This window comes from Onychomys torridus, chromosome 4 (genome assembly GCF_903995425.1).
Source record: "Onychomys torridus chromosome 4, mOncTor1.1, whole genome shotgun sequence".
In the NCBI taxonomy this organism is placed as follows: Eukaryota; Metazoa; Chordata; class Mammalia; order Rodentia; family Cricetidae; genus Onychomys; species Onychomys torridus.
This window is the reverse complement of record NC_050446.1, coordinates 5349504-5372248: the sequence shown is the minus strand read 5'-3', so window position 1 is coordinate 5372248 and position 22745 is coordinate 5349504. Positions and strand designations below refer to the sequence as shown.

The 22745-nt window shown below is 54.0% G+C and overlaps 1 protein-coding gene across 1 annotated transcript in view; it reads right to left on the bottom strand.

Moving 5' to 3' along the window:
- Positions 1 to 7304: 7304 nt before the first annotated feature.
- Positions 7305 to 22745, bottom strand: part of Lmx1b (LIM homeobox transcription factor 1 beta) — a 53533-nt gene continuing 38092 nt past the window's right edge. Inside the window, exons 4-9 of the mRNA XM_036183373.1 lie at positions 12142 to 12374; positions 10277 to 10458; positions 10018 to 10095; positions 9800 to 9866; positions 8044 to 8187; positions 7305 to 7756 (exon numbers count right to left, since the gene is read on the bottom strand). Of these exons, the coding sequence (XP_036039266.1) occupies positions 7599 to 7756; positions 8044 to 8187; positions 9800 to 9866; positions 10018 to 10095; positions 10277 to 10458; positions 12142 to 12374 (862 nt within the window). The 3' untranslated portion in view covers positions 7305 to 7598. The remainder of the gene's footprint in view (positions 7757 to 8043; positions 8188 to 9799; positions 9867 to 10017; positions 10096 to 10276; positions 10459 to 12141; positions 12375 to 22745) is intronic.

The following is a 22745-nucleotide window of genomic DNA, read 5'->3' as shown; positions in this document are numbered from 1 at the left end:
TCCCAGGCCAGAAAGAGACTCTGTCTCAAAAAGCAAGGTAGCTGAGAACAGTGGCACATGCCTTAAATCCCAGCACTCAGAAGGCAGAGGCAGAGGCAGGTGGATCTCTGTGAGTTCAAAGTCAGCCTGGTCTACAGAGTGAGTTCCAGGACAGCCGGGTCTACACAGAGAAACTCTGTCTCAAAAATAAAACAATAAAATAGTTGAATGGGTACTTGAAGAGTGGTGGAGGGTGTCCTTTGGCTTACACACACACATGCACACATGAACATGTGCACCTGCACACACTGGCTGTGTGTGTGTGTGTGTGTGTGTGTGTGTGTGTGTGTGTGGTAGTGTATGTGTGCTATGAGTGTATGAGGATGCAACCCAGAGCCTCTGCGTGCCAGACAGGTGCTCTGTCACCAAACTACATTCTCAGCCCACATTTATAATTTCATTTGCCCCAGGAATGTCTGACAATATCTTGTTGGAGATTATTGCAAAGAAAACACCTCCAATTTCTCCTCTTAAGCACCAGTTCAAAATCTGTCCCGCATAGAATAGAATGTCATTGCAAAATTGGGGGCTTCACATAGATGGAGTGTGTCTCCTAAGGACACATGTGCTGGTGATCAGTTTCCCCGTGGCAGTGCTAGGAGGCTATGGGACCTTTAGGATGTGTGGTCCTGGGAGAGGTGCTATGTCTCCGAGAGCACTGCCCTTGCATAGTTCCCACCGGGCCCTGATTGGGAGGAGATCACTGTAAGGCCCATCTGACCCTCCTGTTTCTGTGACATGGAATTCATACAGTTGCTTCTACACGGTGTAGGGTAGGGAATTGCCAGCACCATGCATGACATGGACCCCGTAGTGCCTGACACTCATTCTCCCCATTGGCCATCTTCAGGCTCCTGAGCAGTCCCTTCCACAAACACTGGGAGCCCATGGATGATAGCCTGCCTGACTCTCCAGTGCCACCTTGTGGCCTGATGGGTGACTGCAGGTTCAGTGTAGAAATTCTGGCTGGTCTGTCTTGGGATTTAGTAGCTACGAAAATAGAGGGTGAAGAAAGAGAGTGGGGAGTTGTCCACAGAAAGCCACATGGATGCTCTGTCATATGGGTGAGATGTTCCTGCAAGATTTTGTGCTAAGAATATTTAATACGTCGCTTGATGGTCAATTTTCCAAATGAAAAGGTGGAGTTCCTGGGACCCTGGCAGGGATATCCAGGGCTCCAAGGGATGGACAACACACATATTCTTCATTCAGGGAGTGTATATAGGTTCCTCCTCCTCCCCCCTCTTCCCCTTCCTCCTCCTCTGTGTCCATTCGAGAATGCAAACACTTCTTTGCATTTCTTTGTATTACACAGTAATTCTCAGTGTGGTTTGGAGCCTGGGCATGTCATTGTTCCTCCTTTGCTGGCATGTCCCCTGTGGACACAGGTGCCCTCAGGATCTCCCATCTCCATTTTTGACCTCCAGACTCCAAGTTCAAGTGGGGTGTGCCCTTGCTCCATGCCTTTTGTGGCTCCTGCCTCAGCCTCAACCCTGCTGTTCCCTCATCCCAAATGTCCTTGGTCTCTCTCTCGCTCACTCTGCTCTGACCTCCTTGGTATGTTCAAGGTAAGCACTTCCTCTTCCAGGGGGTCTCCCCGGAGTGCCAGCACTGTGGTGATCCCTCCCCGCATCAAGTCACTTGGGTCTTTTGAGTCACTAACTGCTCATACTTGACCCAGGAGACCTTGGAAGGTCTTGGAAGAAAGAGAAAATGGGAATGGGCACTCCAGGCCCTATCTTCCACCTCCAGCCAAGTCTGGAGGTTGGATCAGAATTTATAGCTGTGAACAGAATGCCCTTGCCCTGCAGAGACTTAGGGGCAAGATCTGCCTGGTATAATCTGGGGACACTGAGAAGCCATCAGCTGCCAGGAATGGGGACTTTGAGGAGGAGCTCATCCCTCTCTCACCCCCTCATCCATGCCTTCACCTGGACTGGGGGGGGGGCAGGCAGGTAGCCAGGGATCAGTGGATTAGCCCAGCCCCCAGCCCCACATTTTTTAGTGACAGGATTTTAGACATTGCTGTAGGCTAGAGGGTTGACAGCCTACTGCTTTTGAGGAATGGAAGATGGAAGGCATCCCCTGCCTCCCCCCCCCCCCCCCCCCCCCGCCCCAAGCTGCCCAGTTCCAGCAAGGCTGTGTTTAGCCCTGCCTCCTACATGGCTTGGGCCATGTGACTTAGATTCTGAAGGTGGGAGAATCCCCTTGTCTCCAGGTGTCTGGTCTGACCTTGGAGGATCAGATCCTAAAGCCAGGAACAGTGCCCCCCCCCCCCTGAGAGGAGCAGCAGGGGTGTGGTGGTGTGGTGGTGGTGGTGGGGTGGTGGGGTGGAGTGGGGTGGTAAGGCTGAAATGTCTGTGGTCAAAGCTGCTTTCCAACCTTGGTTTTTTCCTCGTGTTAACTTTGTCATATTGACCTATCACCTTCTCCCCTGGGCCTCAGTTTCCCTTCTGAAGCCTGGGATCCTGCCTTTCAGGGTAGTTGGGGGGCACAAATGAAAAAATGGAATCTCTGAAGTCACTTAGCTGCCAGAATTACCCAAATCGCCAGCTCAGCAGAGGCTGTGGAGGAGCAGGCCTCTAGGGGGCGCTGGTGCTCACCAGCAGAGTAAGAGGTGCTATGGTGGATCTCAGGCAGAGCCACTCTATTTGGTGTGTTCTGTTCCCTGGCTAAACTGCCCAGCTGTGCCTCGGTGAAGAGACCCTATGCTTGCCTCTAGCTCCTCAAGGGCCCAGCTGTGGCCCACATCACCCCATTCATTTGCTCAGCTCACATGCCTCAAACCAAAGACTCCCCATTCCATCTTCTCCTCTTGTACCCCAATAGCAAGGACCAAAAACCTAGATGTTATCTAAACACTTTGAGAGTTTGACTGGTCAAAGCTGCTGTCACCTCTCACCTTAGTGGCACAGCTGGCCTCCTGCCTCCATTCAGTTCTCCTAGGCCAATCATATAACTTTTCTGCTCAGAAGCATCCTTCTTCCGGCCCCCAACATTGGCTACCTTTGTAGCTGAAGTTTTCCTGGTCCTGCCTGGTCCATGGTCAGGCCAAATCTCTGCCACTCACGTCCCTCAAGTAAACACACCGAGACTTACATTACTCACAAACTGTATGGCTGTGGCACACTTGCTACCTGTTCTTCTATCTTAAATTAACCCATTTCTATAAATCTGTACCTTGCCACGTGGCTCGTGGCTTACTGACACCTTACATCATGTCTCTCCTCGTGGTGGCTGGCAGCATCTCCTGCCTCAGCCTTCCACCTCCCAGAATTCTCCTCCTTGTCCCACCTACACTATCCTTCCTGTCTGGCCACTGGCCAATCAGTGTTTTATTTACCAATCAATCATAGCAACATTTATTTACAGCATACAGGACATCCCATAGCATACCTTCTGGTTAGCACACTCAGATTCTGCCTCCTCCTGGTGTGGAAGACTGGACCACTCCCAGACAACCCTCTCACCAGCTCCCTGTCCACTAAGTAATTTCAGATCTCAGCTGAATGGCTTCTTCCAGGAAGCTTTCCCTGATCCTCACCCCCCATGAGACTAGGTGCCCCTGGACCAAGGCTCCAGTGTTCCTTACCCATGCTGTCAGGCTTTCTACATCCTTGGTGGTGACCATCATCCCCTGCTTCTCAGCCTGGTTGGCACTCAAAGGACCCTTCCTAAACAAGACTGGTTGAGTGAAGGAACGGGTGAGTGAGTGATGGGTAACTGGGCAGTAGGAATGGTGCCGATGACGGCGTTGGGCTCAGGCTGGAGATGGCAAGGGGCTGAGGTGGTACAAGCAGGGAGGGAGCAGGAGATTAGGGGTGGAGTTGGGCAAGACCAGGAACGCCCTCCAGGCCCTGTGTCCATGGCTTGCTTCTCCTGGCAGCCATAGGGAAGTCCAGTAGTGTCACAGGCAGGTCCCTCTTAGGCCCAGTCCCCATCCCCCAAGGAGAGGCCACACAGGCGTGTACAGGTTGTTTATTTACAAATATACCAACATCTTATCTTTTTCTCATTGTTTCCATTTCTGCTTTTGTGGGAAGAGGCAGGTGAGTGGTAGGCGGGGGTGGTGATGTGGTAACGCTAATAAATAATTTAACAATGACAAGTTATTAAATAAAATGTCTGTGGGGATGGCAGGCGGGCGGTCTGTACAAGGTAAACGGAAGAATATGATGGGAGGTCTGGCCCCAGCCCAGCTGCAACAAACTCCCTCCAGTGGGCCCCGGGGCAGGGCAGCGGCCCAGAGACCACTGGCAATTGCCCCTGTGAAGGGCGGTGTGCTGAAGGGTCCTTCCTGCTTCCCTGCTCCAGGCCACATGTGAGCCTCCTTGTATCAGGTGTGAGTGTACGTGTGTGAGTGTGGTGGCCACTTCTCCACAGTGGTCAGCCCTGGGCTGCAGCACCCCCTGGCCCTAGGGTGCTCAGAGCTCTGAGTCATCTTCCCCGTGTTCCCTGACTGAGCAGGGGGACATCCAGGTAAACTGGGGCGGTGGCCTCACTTCAAAGGGATGTCCCTAAAGGAGAGGCCACCTCTCTGCTGGGCCTACTCAAGTTGTGGCAGTTCCTCACCGTCCACACCCCTCCAGGAAGTCTCCATGACAGCAGGCTGCCTGGCCACCCCTTGGTCTGACCTTCACACTGCTGTGGTGCCTGTGTGTGGCCTCTTGTGAGTCTCCCAGAGCAGCAGAGTATGGGAAGCCTCATGGAATGAGCCCACAGAGAGCGCTGTGGCTGGGACAAGGCCGGGGTACTTGTTACTCCTGTGTGACACCTGGGCAGGCTCCTTCCTCTGCCTGGGCCTCAACATGCCACATCCCCAGGCAGGAGGTGGGACTCGGGTTTTTCTCTACCCATCTTTCAATTTCTGCCTCTTACTTCCACATCCCTCTGCTCCTTCAGGCTGAAGGCTAGCCCTCCCAGCCCCACACCTCTGTCAGCCTCGGCTCCCCAACCTGAGTGGGGTCTTTAACAAGGTCAGGCTAGGGCTGGGTCAAAGGCTCACAGGACAGAAGCCTGAGTATCTGCAGCAGTCCAGGGCCGGCATGGGCACCTGTGTCTCAGCAGGGCAGCAGGCCACAGCCACGGTGAAGGAATCCTGACGGCTGAGGTCCCTCCTCTGGCAACTTAGAAGTGTCCTGATAACATCTTCTGCCTGGGGACACCGCATGGGGACAGCAGAGGTCAGGGCAGGACTTGGAGTCTGGAGGCCCCGGAGTAGGAAGGGAGGACCCTTAGGGACCAGCAGCTGTGGTGAGGCACACTGGTCCCTGGTGGGGGCCTTTCAAGAGAAAAGGAAGATGGGGACAACCTACCATCCTTTCCCATGCAGTTTTGTTATCGCCTGGCTGTGAGGCCTTGAGCACATCCCTGCTCCTCTCCTGTCTCGGGTTTCCCAGCTGCCACAGAAGAGTGAACTACACAGCCCATTGGTATTGTGTCTTCCAACTTAAAACATTAAGAGAAGGCCATGTCTCCCTGGATCCGATATCCACCCTGGGTCTGCCCCAAATATGCCCTGTACAGTTCAGCCAGGGGCCTGTGCCAGAGGGAGGAAGGGTGAATCCCAGAAAAGCAACTGGTTCAGAACCATAACTTCAGCATGGAGATTAGTGATTTCTCTTTATAAAAAGAGGGGCACAGGGGGGCTATGCTTCCTTGATGACTCCATCCTGTGACATCTGAGTGGGGTCAAGGGAGCTTGAGGTCCCTCCCCAGACAGAGAACAAACCCACACAACTAACTAGCCAGACACAGGAGCCCAAAGTGGAGAGAGAGGGGGAGAGAGAGAGAGAGAGAGAGAGAGAGAGAGAGAGAGAGACAGACTCATCCTTATGTGCCCATGGCTAGAGCTCGGCACACACCAGGATGTATGTTGGGGGCTAGGATTCAGCATTGAATGAGTGACAGCATCCGGGGCATCTGACCCAGGACCCAGTGCCTGTTGGGGCTAGTGGAGGTTGCCAAGGGAAGAGTCCCAGGGACTCCGGGCTGGACTGACACAGGAGGCTGAAATGCTGGTGGGCTCTACACTGTGCAGGGGTCCTGCAGGGAGCCCCGTAGGGCTGACCTCTCAGGCAGCTGAGACAGAGGGAGAGAATACAGTGGGGTTCAGAGTAATGGCCCAAGCTGACTGAGTCAATGGAAGGTCAGGTAACTAGGCACAGGTCAGGGTCCTCCCTGGGCTCTGAGCAGTCAGCCTCGCATCTGCACATGTTGAGAAGTTGTACCATGTCACTGTACCTGTGCAAGGCCCAGAGGCCTTGACTTGGGTGGGTTTCCAAAGACCTAAACAACCTGCTCAGTCTCGGACCACATTAGCAGAGATGAGGCAGAAAAGCAGGGGAGGGGAGGGGCCTGTTTGGTGTGAGCTGGCTAATGTCAGGAGGGAAGTTTGGTCACACAGTCCCACCCCTGCAGAGGAGTACTGTACCTGCCAGTGTACAGCCTGTCTGCTAAGGAAACTAAGGGTCAGGAGGGGCCACAAGAAGGGCAGCTGCCCTGTCCAAGAACAAGGGCCAAGGGAACTAAGTACCAGACGGTGTCAAGTGGTGACCCTTGAGGTCCTTTCCATCTGGATCATCTGCTGTGGCCCGATTCTACCTGGTTCTGCAGGCTCCATCTCTGGCCTGGGACCTGGGTCTGTGCCTTCCCCGTTGCCCTGCCCTGTACAGAGCCTGGGATGCAGGTAGGCCCACCCGCTCACACCGGAAGACTCCCTCCTTCCATTCTGTCCAGCTGCTCTCAGAGGCAGTTCCTGTCCACTGACCTCACTGTCCCGAGACTGCAGAGCGTCTGTCCACCCCCTTCACATCTGTGTGTGCGTGCGTATGTGTGCACCCAGGTGTGTATGCATGTTTGCACAGGTGTGCCTGCAGATGTGTGTGCCTTTACATACGCATCTCTGTCCCTTTGGGTCTCTCTGGGCTCTGCCCACATCCCTCCTCGTACTTGGGACTCCTAGTCCAGGCAGGGCCAGAGAGCATGTCGCCCCTGCTCGGTTCCTCCTCTACTCTGCCCCAGCCTAGGGCTGGGGACAGTGACCCTGGGCCTTCTAGGACCCAGAAACCATCCCCTGCGCTGACCAGAAGGGGAAGTGGTCACCTGCGCAGGACACCCGTATAACTGTTTCTCGGGTACCAGGCACTGTCCCAGGGCTGGCCTTGCAGGGACAATGGAGGTTGGCTGGAAACAGAGAGAATGTTTAAAAAAAAAAAAAAAAAAAGAACAAATATAAGCTTCCCAAAAAAAGAGTTGGGGAGGGGAAAGAAGGTGACGGAGTCAGGGGCTGGGAGGCAAGTGGCTGTCTGTCCAAGAGCTCTGGGTCCCCAGGGGTCACAAGGTCTCTGTAGGCAGGACACAGTCCCTGCCCAGGCTGCACGCATCTGCCTGTCTGGCTATGCCCAGTGGGCACTTGAGCCAGGTCCGGCTGGCCGAGGGGAGGGCACCGTATGGCTGTAGAGTCTGAGCGGGCGGTGGGCTGGGGGGCCGGCTGGCTGCAGAGGCCTGTGGCCCCACCCTAGGCCCAGGCCCAAGCGTCCATGCGGCCCGGCTGCCTCTCAGGAGGCAAAGTAGGAGCTCTGCATGGAGTAGAGCCGGTCGATGGGGTTCCCCACGCGGGCCTGCAGGGAGCCCACGTCAGAGGAGCCGAGGAAGCAGTCGCTGAGGCTGGTGAGGGAGGTATCGCTATCGATATCGTGGAAGATGGAGTCGTTCCCTGTGGGGTGCATAAGGGATGTCAGGATCTGGGTGTAGGCTAGGGCTCCAGGGGGTCCTGGCAGCCCTGCAGGATCCATGGCCAGGGGTTATGGGCAGGCCAACTGGCTGGGGCTGGGCCCTTCCCGTCACGTGGAGGCATGCTGGCAGAGCTCGGGGGACTGCCCTGGGCCCTCGGCTTAGGGCAGCAAGGACGGTCAGAGCCCGTCTGCCCTGCGAGGCAAGGACAGAGGGCAGTGCTGGGCAGGTGGGGGTGGGGCAGCTTACCATAGGGGTTCATGTGGTCACCTGGCATTTGGGGCGGCGTGAGGCCCTGTTGGAAGGGGTCGCTGCTTCCGTAGGGGCTCTGCTCCATGGCCACGATCTGTTGCTGCGGAGGGGCCAGTGGCGTGTAGGAGGCCATCATGCCCTCCATGCGGCTTGATAGGACCTCTGAGGACAATGGATGCCTTCACCAACTGGTCCTGCCTGCCCTGTGCCCGTAGTCCCGTCTGATGCCCTGTCACCCCCTCCTAGATGCACCTTCCACCGTCTCTCTCCAGTGCCTTCCCCCAGACTTCCCACTGCTGTCTTCCATCTGCTCCAGCTGTAAGGGCACAGCTGGAGAGGCGGCAGGCTATGTTGGCAGGAGCCCTGTACCACGGTTCACCATGGGGAAGCACTGAGAGGAACCCAAGCTAGGAAAAGCCCTCATCCCCGCAGAAACTAAAGCACCACCAGGAAGGGACACCACAGGCTGGGGAGGGGGTGGTCTGCCGGGAGGGACTGGGAAGTCCAACAGCTGGGCCAGGCCATCAGGGAGCGAGGTGTCAGCGTGAGCAAACACGTGGTAGGGTAGCTAGGCCAACCATGGGCTGTTCAGGAATGGAATGCAGCAGGGTTCCCGCTGGGGCTATCTAAGCAAGGAAGGTGCTGTGGAGAAATATTGGGAGGCTGGGTCTGCTGGGGAAGAGGAAGTGGGGGAGGCCCTGGGGACCCTGTCAAGGTCTCTGTAGGAAAGATAAACAATACTCAGAGGGGTACAATGGGTGATGGACAACTGCTCCCCAGAACAGAGGGAAGGGTGGGGGTCAGAGGCATTATGGGCAGTGAGGTAGCACCAAATGGGCTCTGGTGGACTGGGAGGATTCTAGTGGCATCTAGGAGGGAGCAGGGGCCACTGGCAAACAAGGAATTCTGTCCTCCAAGAACAAGTAGGGCTGCCTGGTGGCTGGAGGCAGAGGACTGTGGCCCCAGGAGGGCCTCTAAAGAAAAATAAGAGATATGGGGTTTTGGAACCTCGTCAGTAGGTCCCCAAGGCTAGGCTGGGATGCTGGCCTGGCTCCAGCCTTGAGTGGCAGAGCTGCCTGTGGGTGCCTAGCATCTTTCCAGGGCTGCCCGCTACCCCGAGCAGATGGCTTTGTCCCCTCCACCACACTGGCAGTCTCTGGAGCTCTCTGAAGCCCCTCCCTCCATAACTGCAAAGTCTCCATGTCCCTGTGTAGCCACTGAGACCATCCCCTGCCCAAGCTGTTGGTGCTGAAACCAATTTCTGAGTGAAGTCCAGCCTCGACAACCTGCTTTCCGCTCCAAGGCCTGGCTCCTTACTGCCTATGACCACCCACCATGGGCTTCCCCATACTCCACCCAGCTCTTCTGGGCACTTCCACAGAATGAGTGAGCAGCCAGCGTATGTCACTGCTAAAGTGCAGGTTGGAGCCCCTTGCTAGTGGTGGGATCCCGGAAGATCCCTGGATAGTCATGGCCTCTGTTTTCTCATGAGGTATGCCTGACAATCCTGGCCTGGAGGGATTCCACAAGAGCAGAGTGAACCAGGGTGGGCAGGATGTAAGGCCACACTGAGTGACAGGGGACAATAGCACCTTCCACAGTAGCAATCCTGACCACCCTTCCCGATCCTGACCACCCTTCCTGATCCTGTCCACCCTTCCCGATCCTGACCACCCTTCCCGATCCTGACCACCCTTCCCGATCCTGACCACCCTTCCCGATCCTGTCCACCCTTTCCCATGCAACCTCTGCTCCCCATGTCCCTGGGGCTCACCTTGGCCCAGCCGCTGGGAGTTCTGCTGTTCCTGCTGTTGCTGGTGCCTCCGGGCCAGCTTCTTCATCTGCAGAGGGACAAGCCAGGCACCCACTCAGTCTCAGCCTGCATGCCAGGCCCCCTTTATGCCCCTCACCTCATATGGACCCTTCCTTGCCTTCTACCCAGCCCCACCTCCCAGGTGTGCCCTAGACACTGGAGTAGCAGTGACCTCTCACCTTTGCTCTTTGGTTCTGAAACCAGACCTGGACCACACGCACGCTGAGACCTGTTTCTGCCGCCAGTGTCTCTCGGACCTGACCCGGAGAGAGGGGGGGCAGGGCGGTCAGTGCAGATGGCAACTGAGAGGTGGCAGTGGGTTGAGGGATGGAGGGACACTCCTGTCCCCAGTGATAGCAGTGGGTTGGGGAGGAGCAGCTGGACCCACAGTGAGCAAAGGGGGGTGTTGGCCTCAGACCCTCTGCCCGAACTCCTCACCTTCCGACAGGGCTTGGAGGAGACCTCAAAAGAAGCCTTGAAGGCTCTTCGCTGCTGCGTGGTGAGGATGGTCCGGGGCCGTTTGGGCCTTCTTGGGTCCTTCCCATCGTCTCCACTGCCCTTACTCTGGCTGCCCTGCCCCTTTGCTGGCTTCATGTCTCCATCTTCGTCCTCACTCTTCACTGTGGAAGACACAATCCAACCTGTCAGTTCAAGCTTTGTCTCTTGAGGTGAGAATTCCTCCACCTACCTGCTGTGGCCCCCACTGGCCTCAGGATAAAGTGGTCCCTTCCCTACGCCCATAGAGCCTTCTTTGCCTGGTCCTTCATCTTCTGCTCCCTGCATGTCCCATGACCCTAATATACACTCCTTCATTCTGGGCCAACCTGGTCTAACTGCTGACACACAAGCTTCCCCATGGCATCGTCCACAGTTGCAGGTGCTCATGGGCTCAGGGAGGCAGTGAATCAGGCCCCTGTGAGGAACGGGACCCAGGTGCACATGCATGGCCATGCACGAGCCTCAGGTGATACACACTAGAGTGAGTGCAGGATGCTGGCGCTCCCACCCAAGGGCAGATCTGCTCTTACGTGTCTCTGAAGGCCAGCAGCCTCCTGCAATTATGGCCCAGGCTGGCCCTGAGCTTCCCCAACTCATCACGTTTGACACCCACCTTCGGCTGGCCTCTTGGGGTCATGTGTCATGCTAGCTGGGGACCAGGGTGAAAAGAGAAGAGTGTCAGGAGCCTTCTTTCTTGAGACCTCCAGGGACCAACAGCTGACAGACGCACAAGGGCCAGGCATCCTCACAGGAGGACTTAGGACCGCGAGATGCAAGCGTGTACACACGCAGTGTGCTCACTGGGGGTACACACACCTGCACCTTGGCACAGAGGTCCACACATATGCTACTTAGAGATATTTACAATCATGGGCACACAGAGGCTTGTACCCACAGGAAGGGACATACATGCCAAGACACACGTGGCATGAAGAAACATGTGTGTACACCAAGCAGCACACAAACCACTTCCATGACCCCAGGATTTGGGGCCTTAGAGAGCCAGGTACATGGCTGAGCTTCCTAACAGCCATCAGCTTCTAACACTCCTCACCTCTTCCTAGCCCCAGTTTCTTTGGAGATGAGCCCCATGGAGAACTGTGATCCCTTCTACCTTATCTGTAAGCTGGGTTAGTGCCCTTCCCTTCCGTGGGAGTGCAGGTGGCCACAGGGATGCTGGCACAATGTCTAACCCAGGGATGGCCAGCAGCAGGTACATGAGGACTCTGCCACACTGAGGCCCAGACACTGGGGCCCTGGCAATAGCAGACACTCCCGAGGTGGGCAGAAGCCATCCCTGGGGGTCTAGGATACCTCAAAGGACAGGCCAGTCATCTCAGCATGTGCCCTGCTCAAGTTTCAGGAGTGACAGGGTGCCAGCTGAATTGCTGGACTTGCCCAGAGCAAGTGTATGCATGCACAGTGCATGTGAGTGTTTACACAAACATGCATGTGTAGCCTATGAGTGTACTGGTTAGCTGCAGAGATATGAAGCACATACATGTGTGTGTGTGTGTGTGTGTGTGCGCCTAGGGAGAGCTTTGCATGCTTGGGTGTGTGAGCACATGTCCCCACATAGGGGCACATGGGGTGCTGTCTCTATGGCACTGTGTACATGTGTGGTCAGATAGGCATACAGGTGTGTGTGCTCTGGGGCTGGCACCCACATAAATACTAGGGTGGCATGCAGGGGTGGGTGTGACACACCGGTGCTTGTGTGTGTGGGTGCAGGTCTGTAGAGCTCAGAAGCCCCCCTCCAGCATCCCACTGAACCATGTTCTGCAGCTGTCCCAGCCCAGGCTCACCGGAGTCAGACTCATCAGGGCTCACGGAGCTGAGAAGATCCTTCTCCTTCTCGTAGTCACCCTTGCACAGCAGCTGGCCCTCCTTGAGCACAAACTCATCACCCTTACGCAGCTGCCTCTCGCACACACAGCAGCAGAAGCAGCCAAGGTGGTACACGCACTCAAGCGCCCGCATCACAAATTCGGTAGGTGCGATCTTCTCCATGCAGCCGCTGCATTTTGCCGCGAAGAGCCTGCAGGGCACGAAGGAGGCACAGGCTGGGCTGAGAGTCTCGCCCAGGACATCTCCCTCTGCCACCCTGGCAGACAGTGGGGTGGTGGTGGGGGAAACACCCTCCTATTTTGCATGTCCCATGGACTAAACTGTTTCTGGGTCTTCCCGCTCAGACATGGTAGCCACTAGAGGGCAGTGTTCAGGGTCAGCCTCACTCCCTGACCACTAGCCTCCTTCACCCCCATAGCCAAATAATCTCAATTTTGCCCTGCCCTCCAGCCTGGACCCTTCTCCCTACCCTGGGCTTCCAGATCCTCAAATGCTTCAATCTTCCCTCACCTGTGCACACAGGACACAGAAGACTTTGTAACACGTTGATCTTGTTCTTTCCTGATCCACACTCCTGTGGCTCCGTGTCCTTAGGAGAACATCCCACCTTACCACCCCTGGCTTCCTGGCTGTAATCCCTCAGAACAGCCATGAGGTCTCCAGAGCACCCTCACGGCAGCCCCTGGGCATGTTCTGTCCCTGCTCCTTGGCTTGGCGTCACCTTCTTGTCCCTTCATTTCAGCCTGGGAACAGCTTACTGAAACATGGCTAGCAGCTGTACTCAGCACGTTACACGTACATGTCTCCTGATCTTGCAATGGCCCTTGAGACCAGAGAGATCTGGTCCCATTTTAGGGGTGAGGAAAAGGAAGAGCAGACCAGAGTTCCTCATGCTCAGCGCGCATGTGATGTAACAAACAAACAAGCCCCCATATGGGCGGATTCAGGTTCTGTCTCCCATTCAAGGGTCCAACCCGAACGGGGTCTCCATCCATGCCCCTGGCTAGCTTGTGCTGGAGGGTCCCTGCTATTCCGCTGACCGCTCCTCCCCACACCCCACCCTGCCACATGCTCGCTCTGTGGGAACTCAGCCTCAACAACACTTTGATGGAAAAATTTATGAAGAATCAAATTATTGCTGCTGGGAGGGAATTAAAACCATTTTTCATTCCCCGCATCCCCGGGCCACGTCTGCGGGCGCCACCTTGGGAGCACCGCGTCCCATCCCTCTTTATGGCCCGCCATCACGGGCACAGATTACAGCTGCAATTCTCTGCTAATTGGTTCTGGAGCAGGGACAGCAGTAAATGGCAGGCTCCAGCCCTGCCTCCCTTCCCGGGGCTGCCATCAGCACCGCCCACGACAAAATGCTGTGGCTCAGAGGACAGGGATTCCTACAGTTCTGGTTGCTGCCCTGGCACTGGCCAGAGCTCTTGGCCTGGGGACAACTCCTGTACCCACCTCTATTCTGTCTGGCAGACTCCTATTCAACCTGCAACACCCAGCTCCAATGCCACCTTCTCTGGGAAGCCTTCTGTGATGATGCCCTGGTCTAGGGCACGTGGCCTCCCCTACCTGCCTCTGACCTTCCTTACTGCCTTGGGTTGCTTTGCTGCAAAGTGAGGTAACAGAAGACCATCCTGAGGGTTTGATGACATTGAGCATGTGAGTCAGCAAGAAGCCATTATGTAGGTATCCAAGGTGGTCCCAGCTCTAGTGAGGATACCTCAAGGCAGGTTACGGCTCCTTCTAGTTCCAGGGGGCCTCTGTGTGCATTTGTGGTGTGGGTATGCAAAGTCTGGGTGTGGGACTGAAGGTCAGAACAGGTGCTTGAGGCAAGTGGGAACCCTCTAGCCCCACCTCAGCTTGTGACTTTGCAAGGAAGGCACAGGCTGGGTAGTTTTGTTCAGGGGCCGACCTGTCCCATTGGCAGCCATAGGGAGGCAGAGGTTCCTAAGAACCCGTCTGGCCATGGACTCCTTCCCAGAGGCAGATGCCTACCCCTCGCTGCTGCTCTGCACCTGACTAAGGCACCCAGTAAGGGCTGCAGGGATCTGAACAGCTGGAAACCAGCCATGTCTTGGCCAGCTTGGCAGGCCCAGGTCCCACACCAGAGCCAGCACATCTTGTGGGGCTCCAAGACACAGAGAGCTTCCTAGACTACAGAGAGGAAGCAAGCAGGGTGTGTGTTGGGGGGTGACCTGCATTCAGCGACTATGCCACCAAGCTGGTGCTCCCGCATTCAACAGCCACACTAATGCCTTGGCAGCAGGGGGTGGATTGCGACTTTCTCCAAGCTTATCAACACAATCTATTATTAATACCCCTCCAAAGGCTCCAGCAGCCATTTCCAGGCAGCACAGCCACTCGGGGCATCATCTGTTATCTAGATTGCGAGAGCCTGGGAAATAAAACAAACGGCGTGCACTTTATAAACGGAATGTGCCATCCGTTCGGTCTCCAAGCATCTCTCCACCCAATAAAACATCGGGGGGCACGTATGAAATACTCACTCCCAATTACGGGGCCGGCTTTGTCTACCACGCAGGGATAGAGTGAGAGCCACTCTTGAGTGCATGTGTGTGTATGGGGGTTCCCTTCTCTCTCCAGATCCCCTTCTCTCTCTCATCCCCTTCATCATGGGCACATGGCTGGAACCAGAAGCCACCGAGAGCCAAGGAGGAGCGGGCCAGCCACAGGCAGGACACTGCCATCACGGAAGCTTGGAAGCTTTGTGAGCAATTCCTCTCTCCCAGCCTCCGTTTGCTTCTCTGCACAGCAGGCAGGAGCTACCAGCTTAAAGCTGCCAGCAGATGGGGCGGGGGGCACACCTTGGCTCCACTGCTTCATGGTGCAAACCTGGGGCTTTGCGTGTCCTAGATGAGCACTCTATGCTCTAGCTCCATAGCTACCTTGCTATGTGACTTTGGGCAAGACATTTAACCTCTGAGGCAGGAGGTTCAAGGTTGGGGCCAATGAGGTGGTTCACTGGGTAGGAATTGCTACATAAGTTGGAACCCAAGTTCAGTCCCTCAAACACACAGAAAGATGAAAGCAAGGAGAGAGCAGATCTCCATGTGGCATGCTCTAGTGCATGTGCCCTCCCACCATATAATAAATAAAAAGAAATGGAAAAGTTCAAGGTCATCTCTGGTTAAGTTTGGGGCCATCCTGGGCTACATGGGACCCTGTCTTAAAAACAAAGAAAACAGCCAGGCAGTGGTGGCACACGCCTTTAATCCCAACCCTTGGGAGGCAGTGGCAGGCGGATCTCTGTGAGTTCGAGGCCAGCCTGAGCTATAGAGTAAGTTCCAGGACAGGCGAAAAACGATGCAGAGAAATCCTGCCTCGAAAAAAAAAAAACAATAAATAAATGAATGAATAAATGAAAAAAAATGAATAAATAAATAAATAAAGAAAGAAAGAAAGAAAACAAACAAACAAACAAACAAAAAAACAAAACAAAAAAAAAAAACGAGCAAGGCAGCACACACTAACTTTAATCCAAGCACCCAGGAGGCAGAGGCAGGAGAATCTCTGAGTTAGAGGTCTACAGAGTGAGTTCCAGGAAAGCTAGTGCCACACAGGGAAACTCTGTCTTAAACCCTGTGGTGGTGGTGGTGGGGGCTGTCCAAACTAATTGCAGAGCAATTGGGAAGATTAGGTGCCTGTGGGGCCCTTGACACCCTGCTTATTGGGGCCCCCATGATTTCTGGGAGCAGGTTCCTGGCTGTGTGCACAAGTCCCAGCATGCTTTGCAGAACCCCCAGAGCCAGTCCCTCTTGCTCCCCTCTGCCATAATGGGTCCTACTCTCTGGACTCAAAGACAGGACAGCTCTCTTGGTGGCCACCCACCTGAGTCATCTCCCTAGGTCCTCATAGACAGACTGACCAGGAGGCAGGGGCAGACACTTGTCCAAGGTCACACACAGCACTGCTCTGACCCTGTGAGTCCAGAGAGCATTGTCTCTGGGTACTGGGTCTGTGCACCTGCCCCAAGGCTATGAGCTTCCTGGAGGCCCAATCCACATTACACCCCATGATTCTTCCTCCTAACAAAGGGTCTGGGTTCTTTACCAAGTAAACCAAGGGCTGGGAATACAGCTCAGCATGTTTGCTAAGCATGCACGGGGGTTTGACCCCCAGGGTTGCATAAGCCAGACATGGTGACATACACATGTAACCCCAACCCTTAGGAGTTGGGTCAGTAAGCTTAAAGTCATCCTTGACTATATAAGTGACTTTGAGGCCAGCTTGGGACCCATGAGATCCACTCTAACAACAACAATAAAATAAATAAAGACCAAATCGAACATCACACTATATGCACATTTTTCAGTGACCACTGTGTAAAATATTTTATCATGAGGACTTCCCTCTTTGAAAGAGTTCCAGGATGTAAGATCCCATTCCCATTGGCAATTGGTTTGGTTTGTCTAAAGCATAATTTATTAAACTCATAACAGGCTAATTAAAAAAAATCTGAAAACACAGTATTTTGCAGAGGATTTGAATGTGGGTCACAAATCTGACAGACTAACTTCTTAGCTAGTGGCCACAGTGGGGTGTCTGGAGCAAAGCTCTAGCTGCATGCAACACTGGCCTTTCTGAGATGTGCTCACCCCAGATGTCTTCAGCCAGACCCCAGAGTTCAGGTGGCACAAGCTGAGCTCAGAACCCTGGCTCTGTCACTTTCAAGCCCTGGAACCTTGTTTAATATGTACTCTTGTGCCTCAGTCTAATGGGGCCAATGACAGATGCTGCTGATGTGGCGGCGGCGGCAGGGCTTTTGGGGCTGGATGGGTAAAAGGGGACTGTGATTGCTTCTATTACATCTTCAAGATTCCCAGCGTTGAGCCAGGAGAGATGGCTCAGTGGTTAAGAGCACTGACTGCTCTTTCAGAGTGACCCAGGTTCAATTCCCAGCAACCACATGGCATGTTCACAACTGTCTGTAATTCCAGTTCCAGGGGACCTGACCTCCATGTTAAAACACCAATGCACTAAAACAAAAATAGGTAAATTAAAACTATCCCCAGCACTAGCCTAGCACTCTTGTTGACTGAGCTTCCTCCTCCTCCTTCTCCTCCTCCTCCTCCTCCTCCTCCTCCTCCTCCTCCTCCTCCTCCTCACTGCATAACATGCCCCATCAGTCCACTTTTGTTTTGGTTTTTTGAGACAGGGTTTCTCTGTGTAACTTTGGTGACTGTCCTGGATCTCACTCTGTAGACCAGGCTGGCCTCGAACTCACAGAGATCCTCCTGCCTCTGCCTCCCGAGTGCTGGGATTAAAGGCGTGTGCCACCACAGCCCGGCCCATCAGTGTACTTCACAGTTTGTGGGGCCCCTGTTGGGTTCTGAGGATAACTTCTATTCCACGTGTGTGCTCCTGGCTCTCAGGGACCTCCTTCAGCCCTCGAGACAAGCCCTCAATGGGCAGCTTCAGTGGTGAGTCAGCCTCTCAGGCCTTGTAGCCACCACACTCCTCCCCAGGGGACACTGGTGCTTCTCAACTGATAAGGGATTGAGCCTGAAGACACTCAAAAACCTAGTCTTACTTCCTTGCTGTGGTTTGGAAATGTCTCACAAAGGCTCAAAGGAGGCTAGCCTGTGGCACTATTAGCAGGTGTTGTTTCTTGGGAAGGTAGGGGAAAGGTTAGGTCCCTGTGCCTTGGAAGGGATCCTAGGGTCCTGGAAACAGTCATGATGTTCTACCCTGCCATAGGCCCAAAGCCATTAGGCCAAATGACCATGGACTAAAGTCTCTAAAATCATGAGCCAAAATAGAGCTTTCCTTCTTAGCAGGGATTGCCTCAGGGGTTTGTGTCAGTGATGGAAAGCTGACATTCCTTTGTTGAGTCAAAGCAGACTTCAGTTTACTTCACAACACTTGAGAGCACAGAAGGATCTCAAGGTAAAGCCCAAAATCAAATCATGGCCCTCTAAGCCACACCCTGGCCTGTCACCAGCCCCCAAACACAGCAATTGCCATTGGCTTCTGAGGGTACCCTTCTCTTGCTCTTCCCTTTGCCTCTGGAACATTCATCCTTCAAGGCCCACTTCAAAGGTCCCCTTCTATGTGAGGGCTTCCCTAATGCACTCTCAGCCATTCTGTATTTATGTGTCCAATGTCCCTACTGAGCTAGGAACTGACACTGGGTCTAACTCACCCCCAGGTCTGACATCGAGATTATTAGCGTTTGTTGAATGGATGAACAACTTCGTGAAAAATGAAATGGCAGCCAGGTTGGGTGAGAAAAAAATTATGTTGCTTTAAGGGGCTCTAAGAATATCACTAGGAGGGTTTGGGATTTAGCTCAGTGGTAGAGTGCTTGCCTAGCACTCAGCTCCACAAACAAACAAAAAAAGTAGAATATCACTAGGTAACAAGACACAGATTTGCTCTCTCTAGAAACACACATGTCTGTCTCTCTCTCTCAAGGCTTCTGTCAGAATGTCATGGTGGCTGAGGCAGATGCTGCTTCCTAGCATAGTCCCAGAGCTCCTGAACATAACTGCTGGATTCTTCTCTCTGACAGAGACCAGGTGAATGGGTGCTGCTGCTTTGGTGGCCGTCTGTGCCCACTGCGGCACCTTCCTCAATTCATCCAGCCACACTGTGGAAGCTGGCTCTGAGGATGCCTGGGCACAGAGCCAGACTGCCTGGTCCCACAGAGATGGCCACAGTGTGGCAAGTGATCTGCCAGGCTGTGCTCACTGCAGGAGGCTGGGATGACAAATGTGGAGGACAGCTGGGGACTTCCTTGTGGAGGGGACATGACACAGGCCTAGGGAATTGGTTCTGGGAGGCAGCAGGAGTGGTTTTGAATCCTAGCTCTGCCCTACTAGCTTCCTGATTTTGGGACAAAACACCTCTATCCTGACAGTCTGGCTCCCTGTTAGAAAATGGAGGTTGGGTGCCCACCTAGCAGGTGTGGTAGCCTTCTCCAGTCCACATTCAGGTGGTAGCAGGACTCCAGATTCCACTGATGGGTCTCAAGGTAGCAAGAGCTCCCTGTGGTATGGGGTTCTTACAGTTGGGGGCTGTGGTACCCTATGATGTAGGTATAGGGGTGAGGGGCAGGCCTCCAGAGCCTGGGGACAGGGCCCTGGACAGTAGGGGTGGGAGGGACCACAGGAGCCAGCCCATCACTGGGACTTACTGACATCTCCCCCATGTGTCTGTGCATCCTTATCATTCCGGGCTTAGCTGTTTTTTATTTGGAGACAAAAAGGGGCCTGTTGATGGGATCCAACTCAAACCAGCTGCAAACATCTGCTTTGATGCGGCAGGAGCCGCAGGCAGGCCCGGAGTGCGTGTCAATCAGGCGGCTGGAATGTGCAGCGTGGCTGGCCATGCTCACTGGCTGCCGGTGTGGTACCTCCTGGCCTGCCAGGGCTTGGCAGGGCCTTGCTGACCTGCTGCCTGCCCAGGCGGCATGAGGGTTGCCCCAGGCTTCTCTTAGCCCTTTGATCCACCTCCAGGGCACAGTGGGGAGGCCCCAGCCAGGGCTGGAGGTCACCAGCCATAGGCAGGCAGGGACCAGCCCAGCTTGGAGACTTAGGTACTGTCCCCATACCAAGGCACACATTCAGGGTTCTCACAGACACTGGCACCTTCTTCATGCCAGGCACTAATGAGGATGGAGCTGGGGGCAGAAGAAAGGGACCATCCCAGGCTCCACCTTAACTCCCATGCTCTCAGCAGAGGGGACATTCCATAGGTTAGAATAGCATGTGCCTAGCTGAACAAAGAGACCAACACACACACACACACAATGTACCAAAGGAGACAATAAAGGAACACAGGGGCAAGGAGGGGTCTAGAGGGCTGCACTTTTAGAGAGGGCAGTCAGAGGCAGATGGGACATCTAGGGAAGGGGTTCCAGCAGTGGGGGGCAGCAGTGTAAAGGCCCTGAGGTTGGAGTGCACACGGAATGCTAGGAAGTGACATTGTGTCCAGCACCATGGCTGGAGCAGGTAAATGGAGGGAAGGGACCCAGATGCAGGCAGAACTGGGAGAGGGCTGCTCATGTAGCTTGGGAAGGCTGAGAGCTAATAGACTAGCACTTAGAAGTCTTTTAAAAAATAATTTATTTAACTTTATTTAATGTGATTGGTATAACAGTGTCAGATTCTCTGGAACTGGAGTTACAGACAGTTGTGAGCTGCCATGAGGATGCTAGGAATTGAACCCAGGGCCTCTGGAAGAACAGCCAATGCTCTTAACAACTAAGTTATCTCTTCAGCCCCCTTGAAAGTCTATTTAAACATTTATTATTTGTTTGTTTATTTATTTAGTGTGCATGTGGTGGGGGGGACAACTGTCTGAGTCAGTTCTCTCCCTCGACTGTGAGGGTTCCGGGAACTGAACTCAGATCATCAGTCTTGGTGGCAAGCACCTTAACCCACTAAGGCATCTGTTTGGCCCTCTGGTTTGACATCTTAACTGGCTCTCTCCGGTAGCTGTGTGGCTATGATGGATGAGGAGCAGAGACAGGATTGGGGACATCAACCCAGTGACCTAGGCGAGGTGATGTTAGCATCCCAAAGTAGCCTCACCCCCAGGAGCCTTCCAAGGGAGAGGATGCCAGAGGAAGGGTGGGCCTGACCTCTCAACAAGTCAGGGGTGGGTATTAGAAAGGAAAGCCGAGGCACAGTAAGGGAGGGGAGAATGGGGCCTCAGCTCTGGACAGGATGTGCCAGGGGCAGCACCTGACATCTGAAGTTCTGGAGGAGCTTAGATGGGAACACACACATAGGTATGGACATGAGCATAGACATACATGAGCACACACATACACAGACATATACATGTGCATACCCATGCAGTCCTACAGAATGAGCTTGTACCATGTTCCATCTTCAGTGGAACTCATTATGGAGTTGGGTGCGGCACTGCTCTGAAACCAGGCACTCCTGGGTAACAGACAGGAGCCCTCTTGCCACCAGGGAGAGACAAAGTCAATAAGCCCCTCTCCCCATCTGAGTACCTTCCCATGAAGACCTGTGGTCCAGCTCAGGATGCTGATCCAGACAGAAGAGACACAGGAAAGCCAGCGAAGGCAGCCAAATGTGTGAGGGCACCAGGTTGAGGGCTTTGTCTGTGTTTGAAGAGTTTGGGTTCTGGTCTGGGCCCCCAGAAATAGTATAGCTTGGGTAGTAGAGGGTTTGCTGGCATACAAGAAGGCTTGGGTTTGATCCCCAGCACCACATAAAGGCAGGCGTGGTACCACATGACTGCAATCCCATCACTTGGGAGGTAGAGGCAGGAAAATTAATGGCTTGATGTTATCCTAAACTCCATAGAGAGGGTTGCTCTCACCACATTCATAAACCCACTGTGAGCCAGACCCTGGACTGCTCCTTCCTTTCCTTCTGCTGCCCATCCCTGTCTCAAGAGCCCATCTAGGTCCCTTACCAAACCTGAGGTCACTAGCTCCTGACACTGGATTCAACAGCCTTAGTCCTGTTACTAAGTCTTAGAGTCTAAGACGTATTGAAGTGTTTCCTACAGACCAGCCCCACACATTCATGCCTAGTCTCATTACTAAAGAAGGAAATGGTGTTAGAGAGGGCATCAGGCTGCTGCTCTCCTGGCCCCTTTGCAGGTGGCGGCACATGGGTGGGCGTTCTGTTCTAGAAGCCCTCTGTGGCTTCCTCCTGCCCACCTGGTGATAACTTTGTTTCACTCTCCAAGTCCTAGGCTGGAGGTGCCGAGTACGTGAACAGCTGTGTGGCCCCCACAGTCCAGGTGGAGATGAGAAAGCCCATACCATGAGACATGGAGCCACTAACTTTGTCTTGGGGTCCTCCATGACTAGCAAGGGCTGGGTTGGAGCCCTGTGCCCAGGAAGAGCTGTAGGACTAAGGCAAAGCCTGAGCAGGTGTATACTCAGCCAGGCAGACAGCAGAGCTGGGCAGCCGGAAACTTGCTGGCAGCTTCAAATGCCCGAGAAGAGCTGACCCTCGTCTGTAATTGAGGATTGCCACAAGTTCAAGGCCAATGTCTACACAGTGGGCTTCAGGCGAACCAGTACCAGTACAGTGAATTCCTATCTCAAATAAAATAAAATAAAATAAAATAATAATAATAATAATAATAATAATAATAATAATAATAATAAATATTTCAGAGGAGGAAAGACAAGATGGCTTATTGGGTAAAAGTTCTTGCTGCACAAGACTGAGGACCTGTGTTCATTTCCTGAAGCACAAAAAGGTAGAAGGAGAGAACCAATTCCACGAAGCTGTATTCTGACCTCCACAGGTGCACACAGGCGCACCCTCCTCCTCCCCCCCCCCCCCCCCCATCCCTACCCCACGACCATTTTTTTAAAAAAAGACTGCATAGGGTTCCAGTGAGGGTGTGTGTGTGTGTGTGTGTGTGTGTGTGTGTGTGTGTGTGTATGTGTGTGTGTGTTGGGGAGTTGACTTGAGAATTGCATTCTGTCTAGAGACAGACAAGCAGAGAGGCCATCCCAAGAGGGAGCAGCTGGAAAAAGCAAAGGTATGAGGAATACAGAGGCCTTTTGCAAGGCTAGAGAGACAGTGCTTTAGAT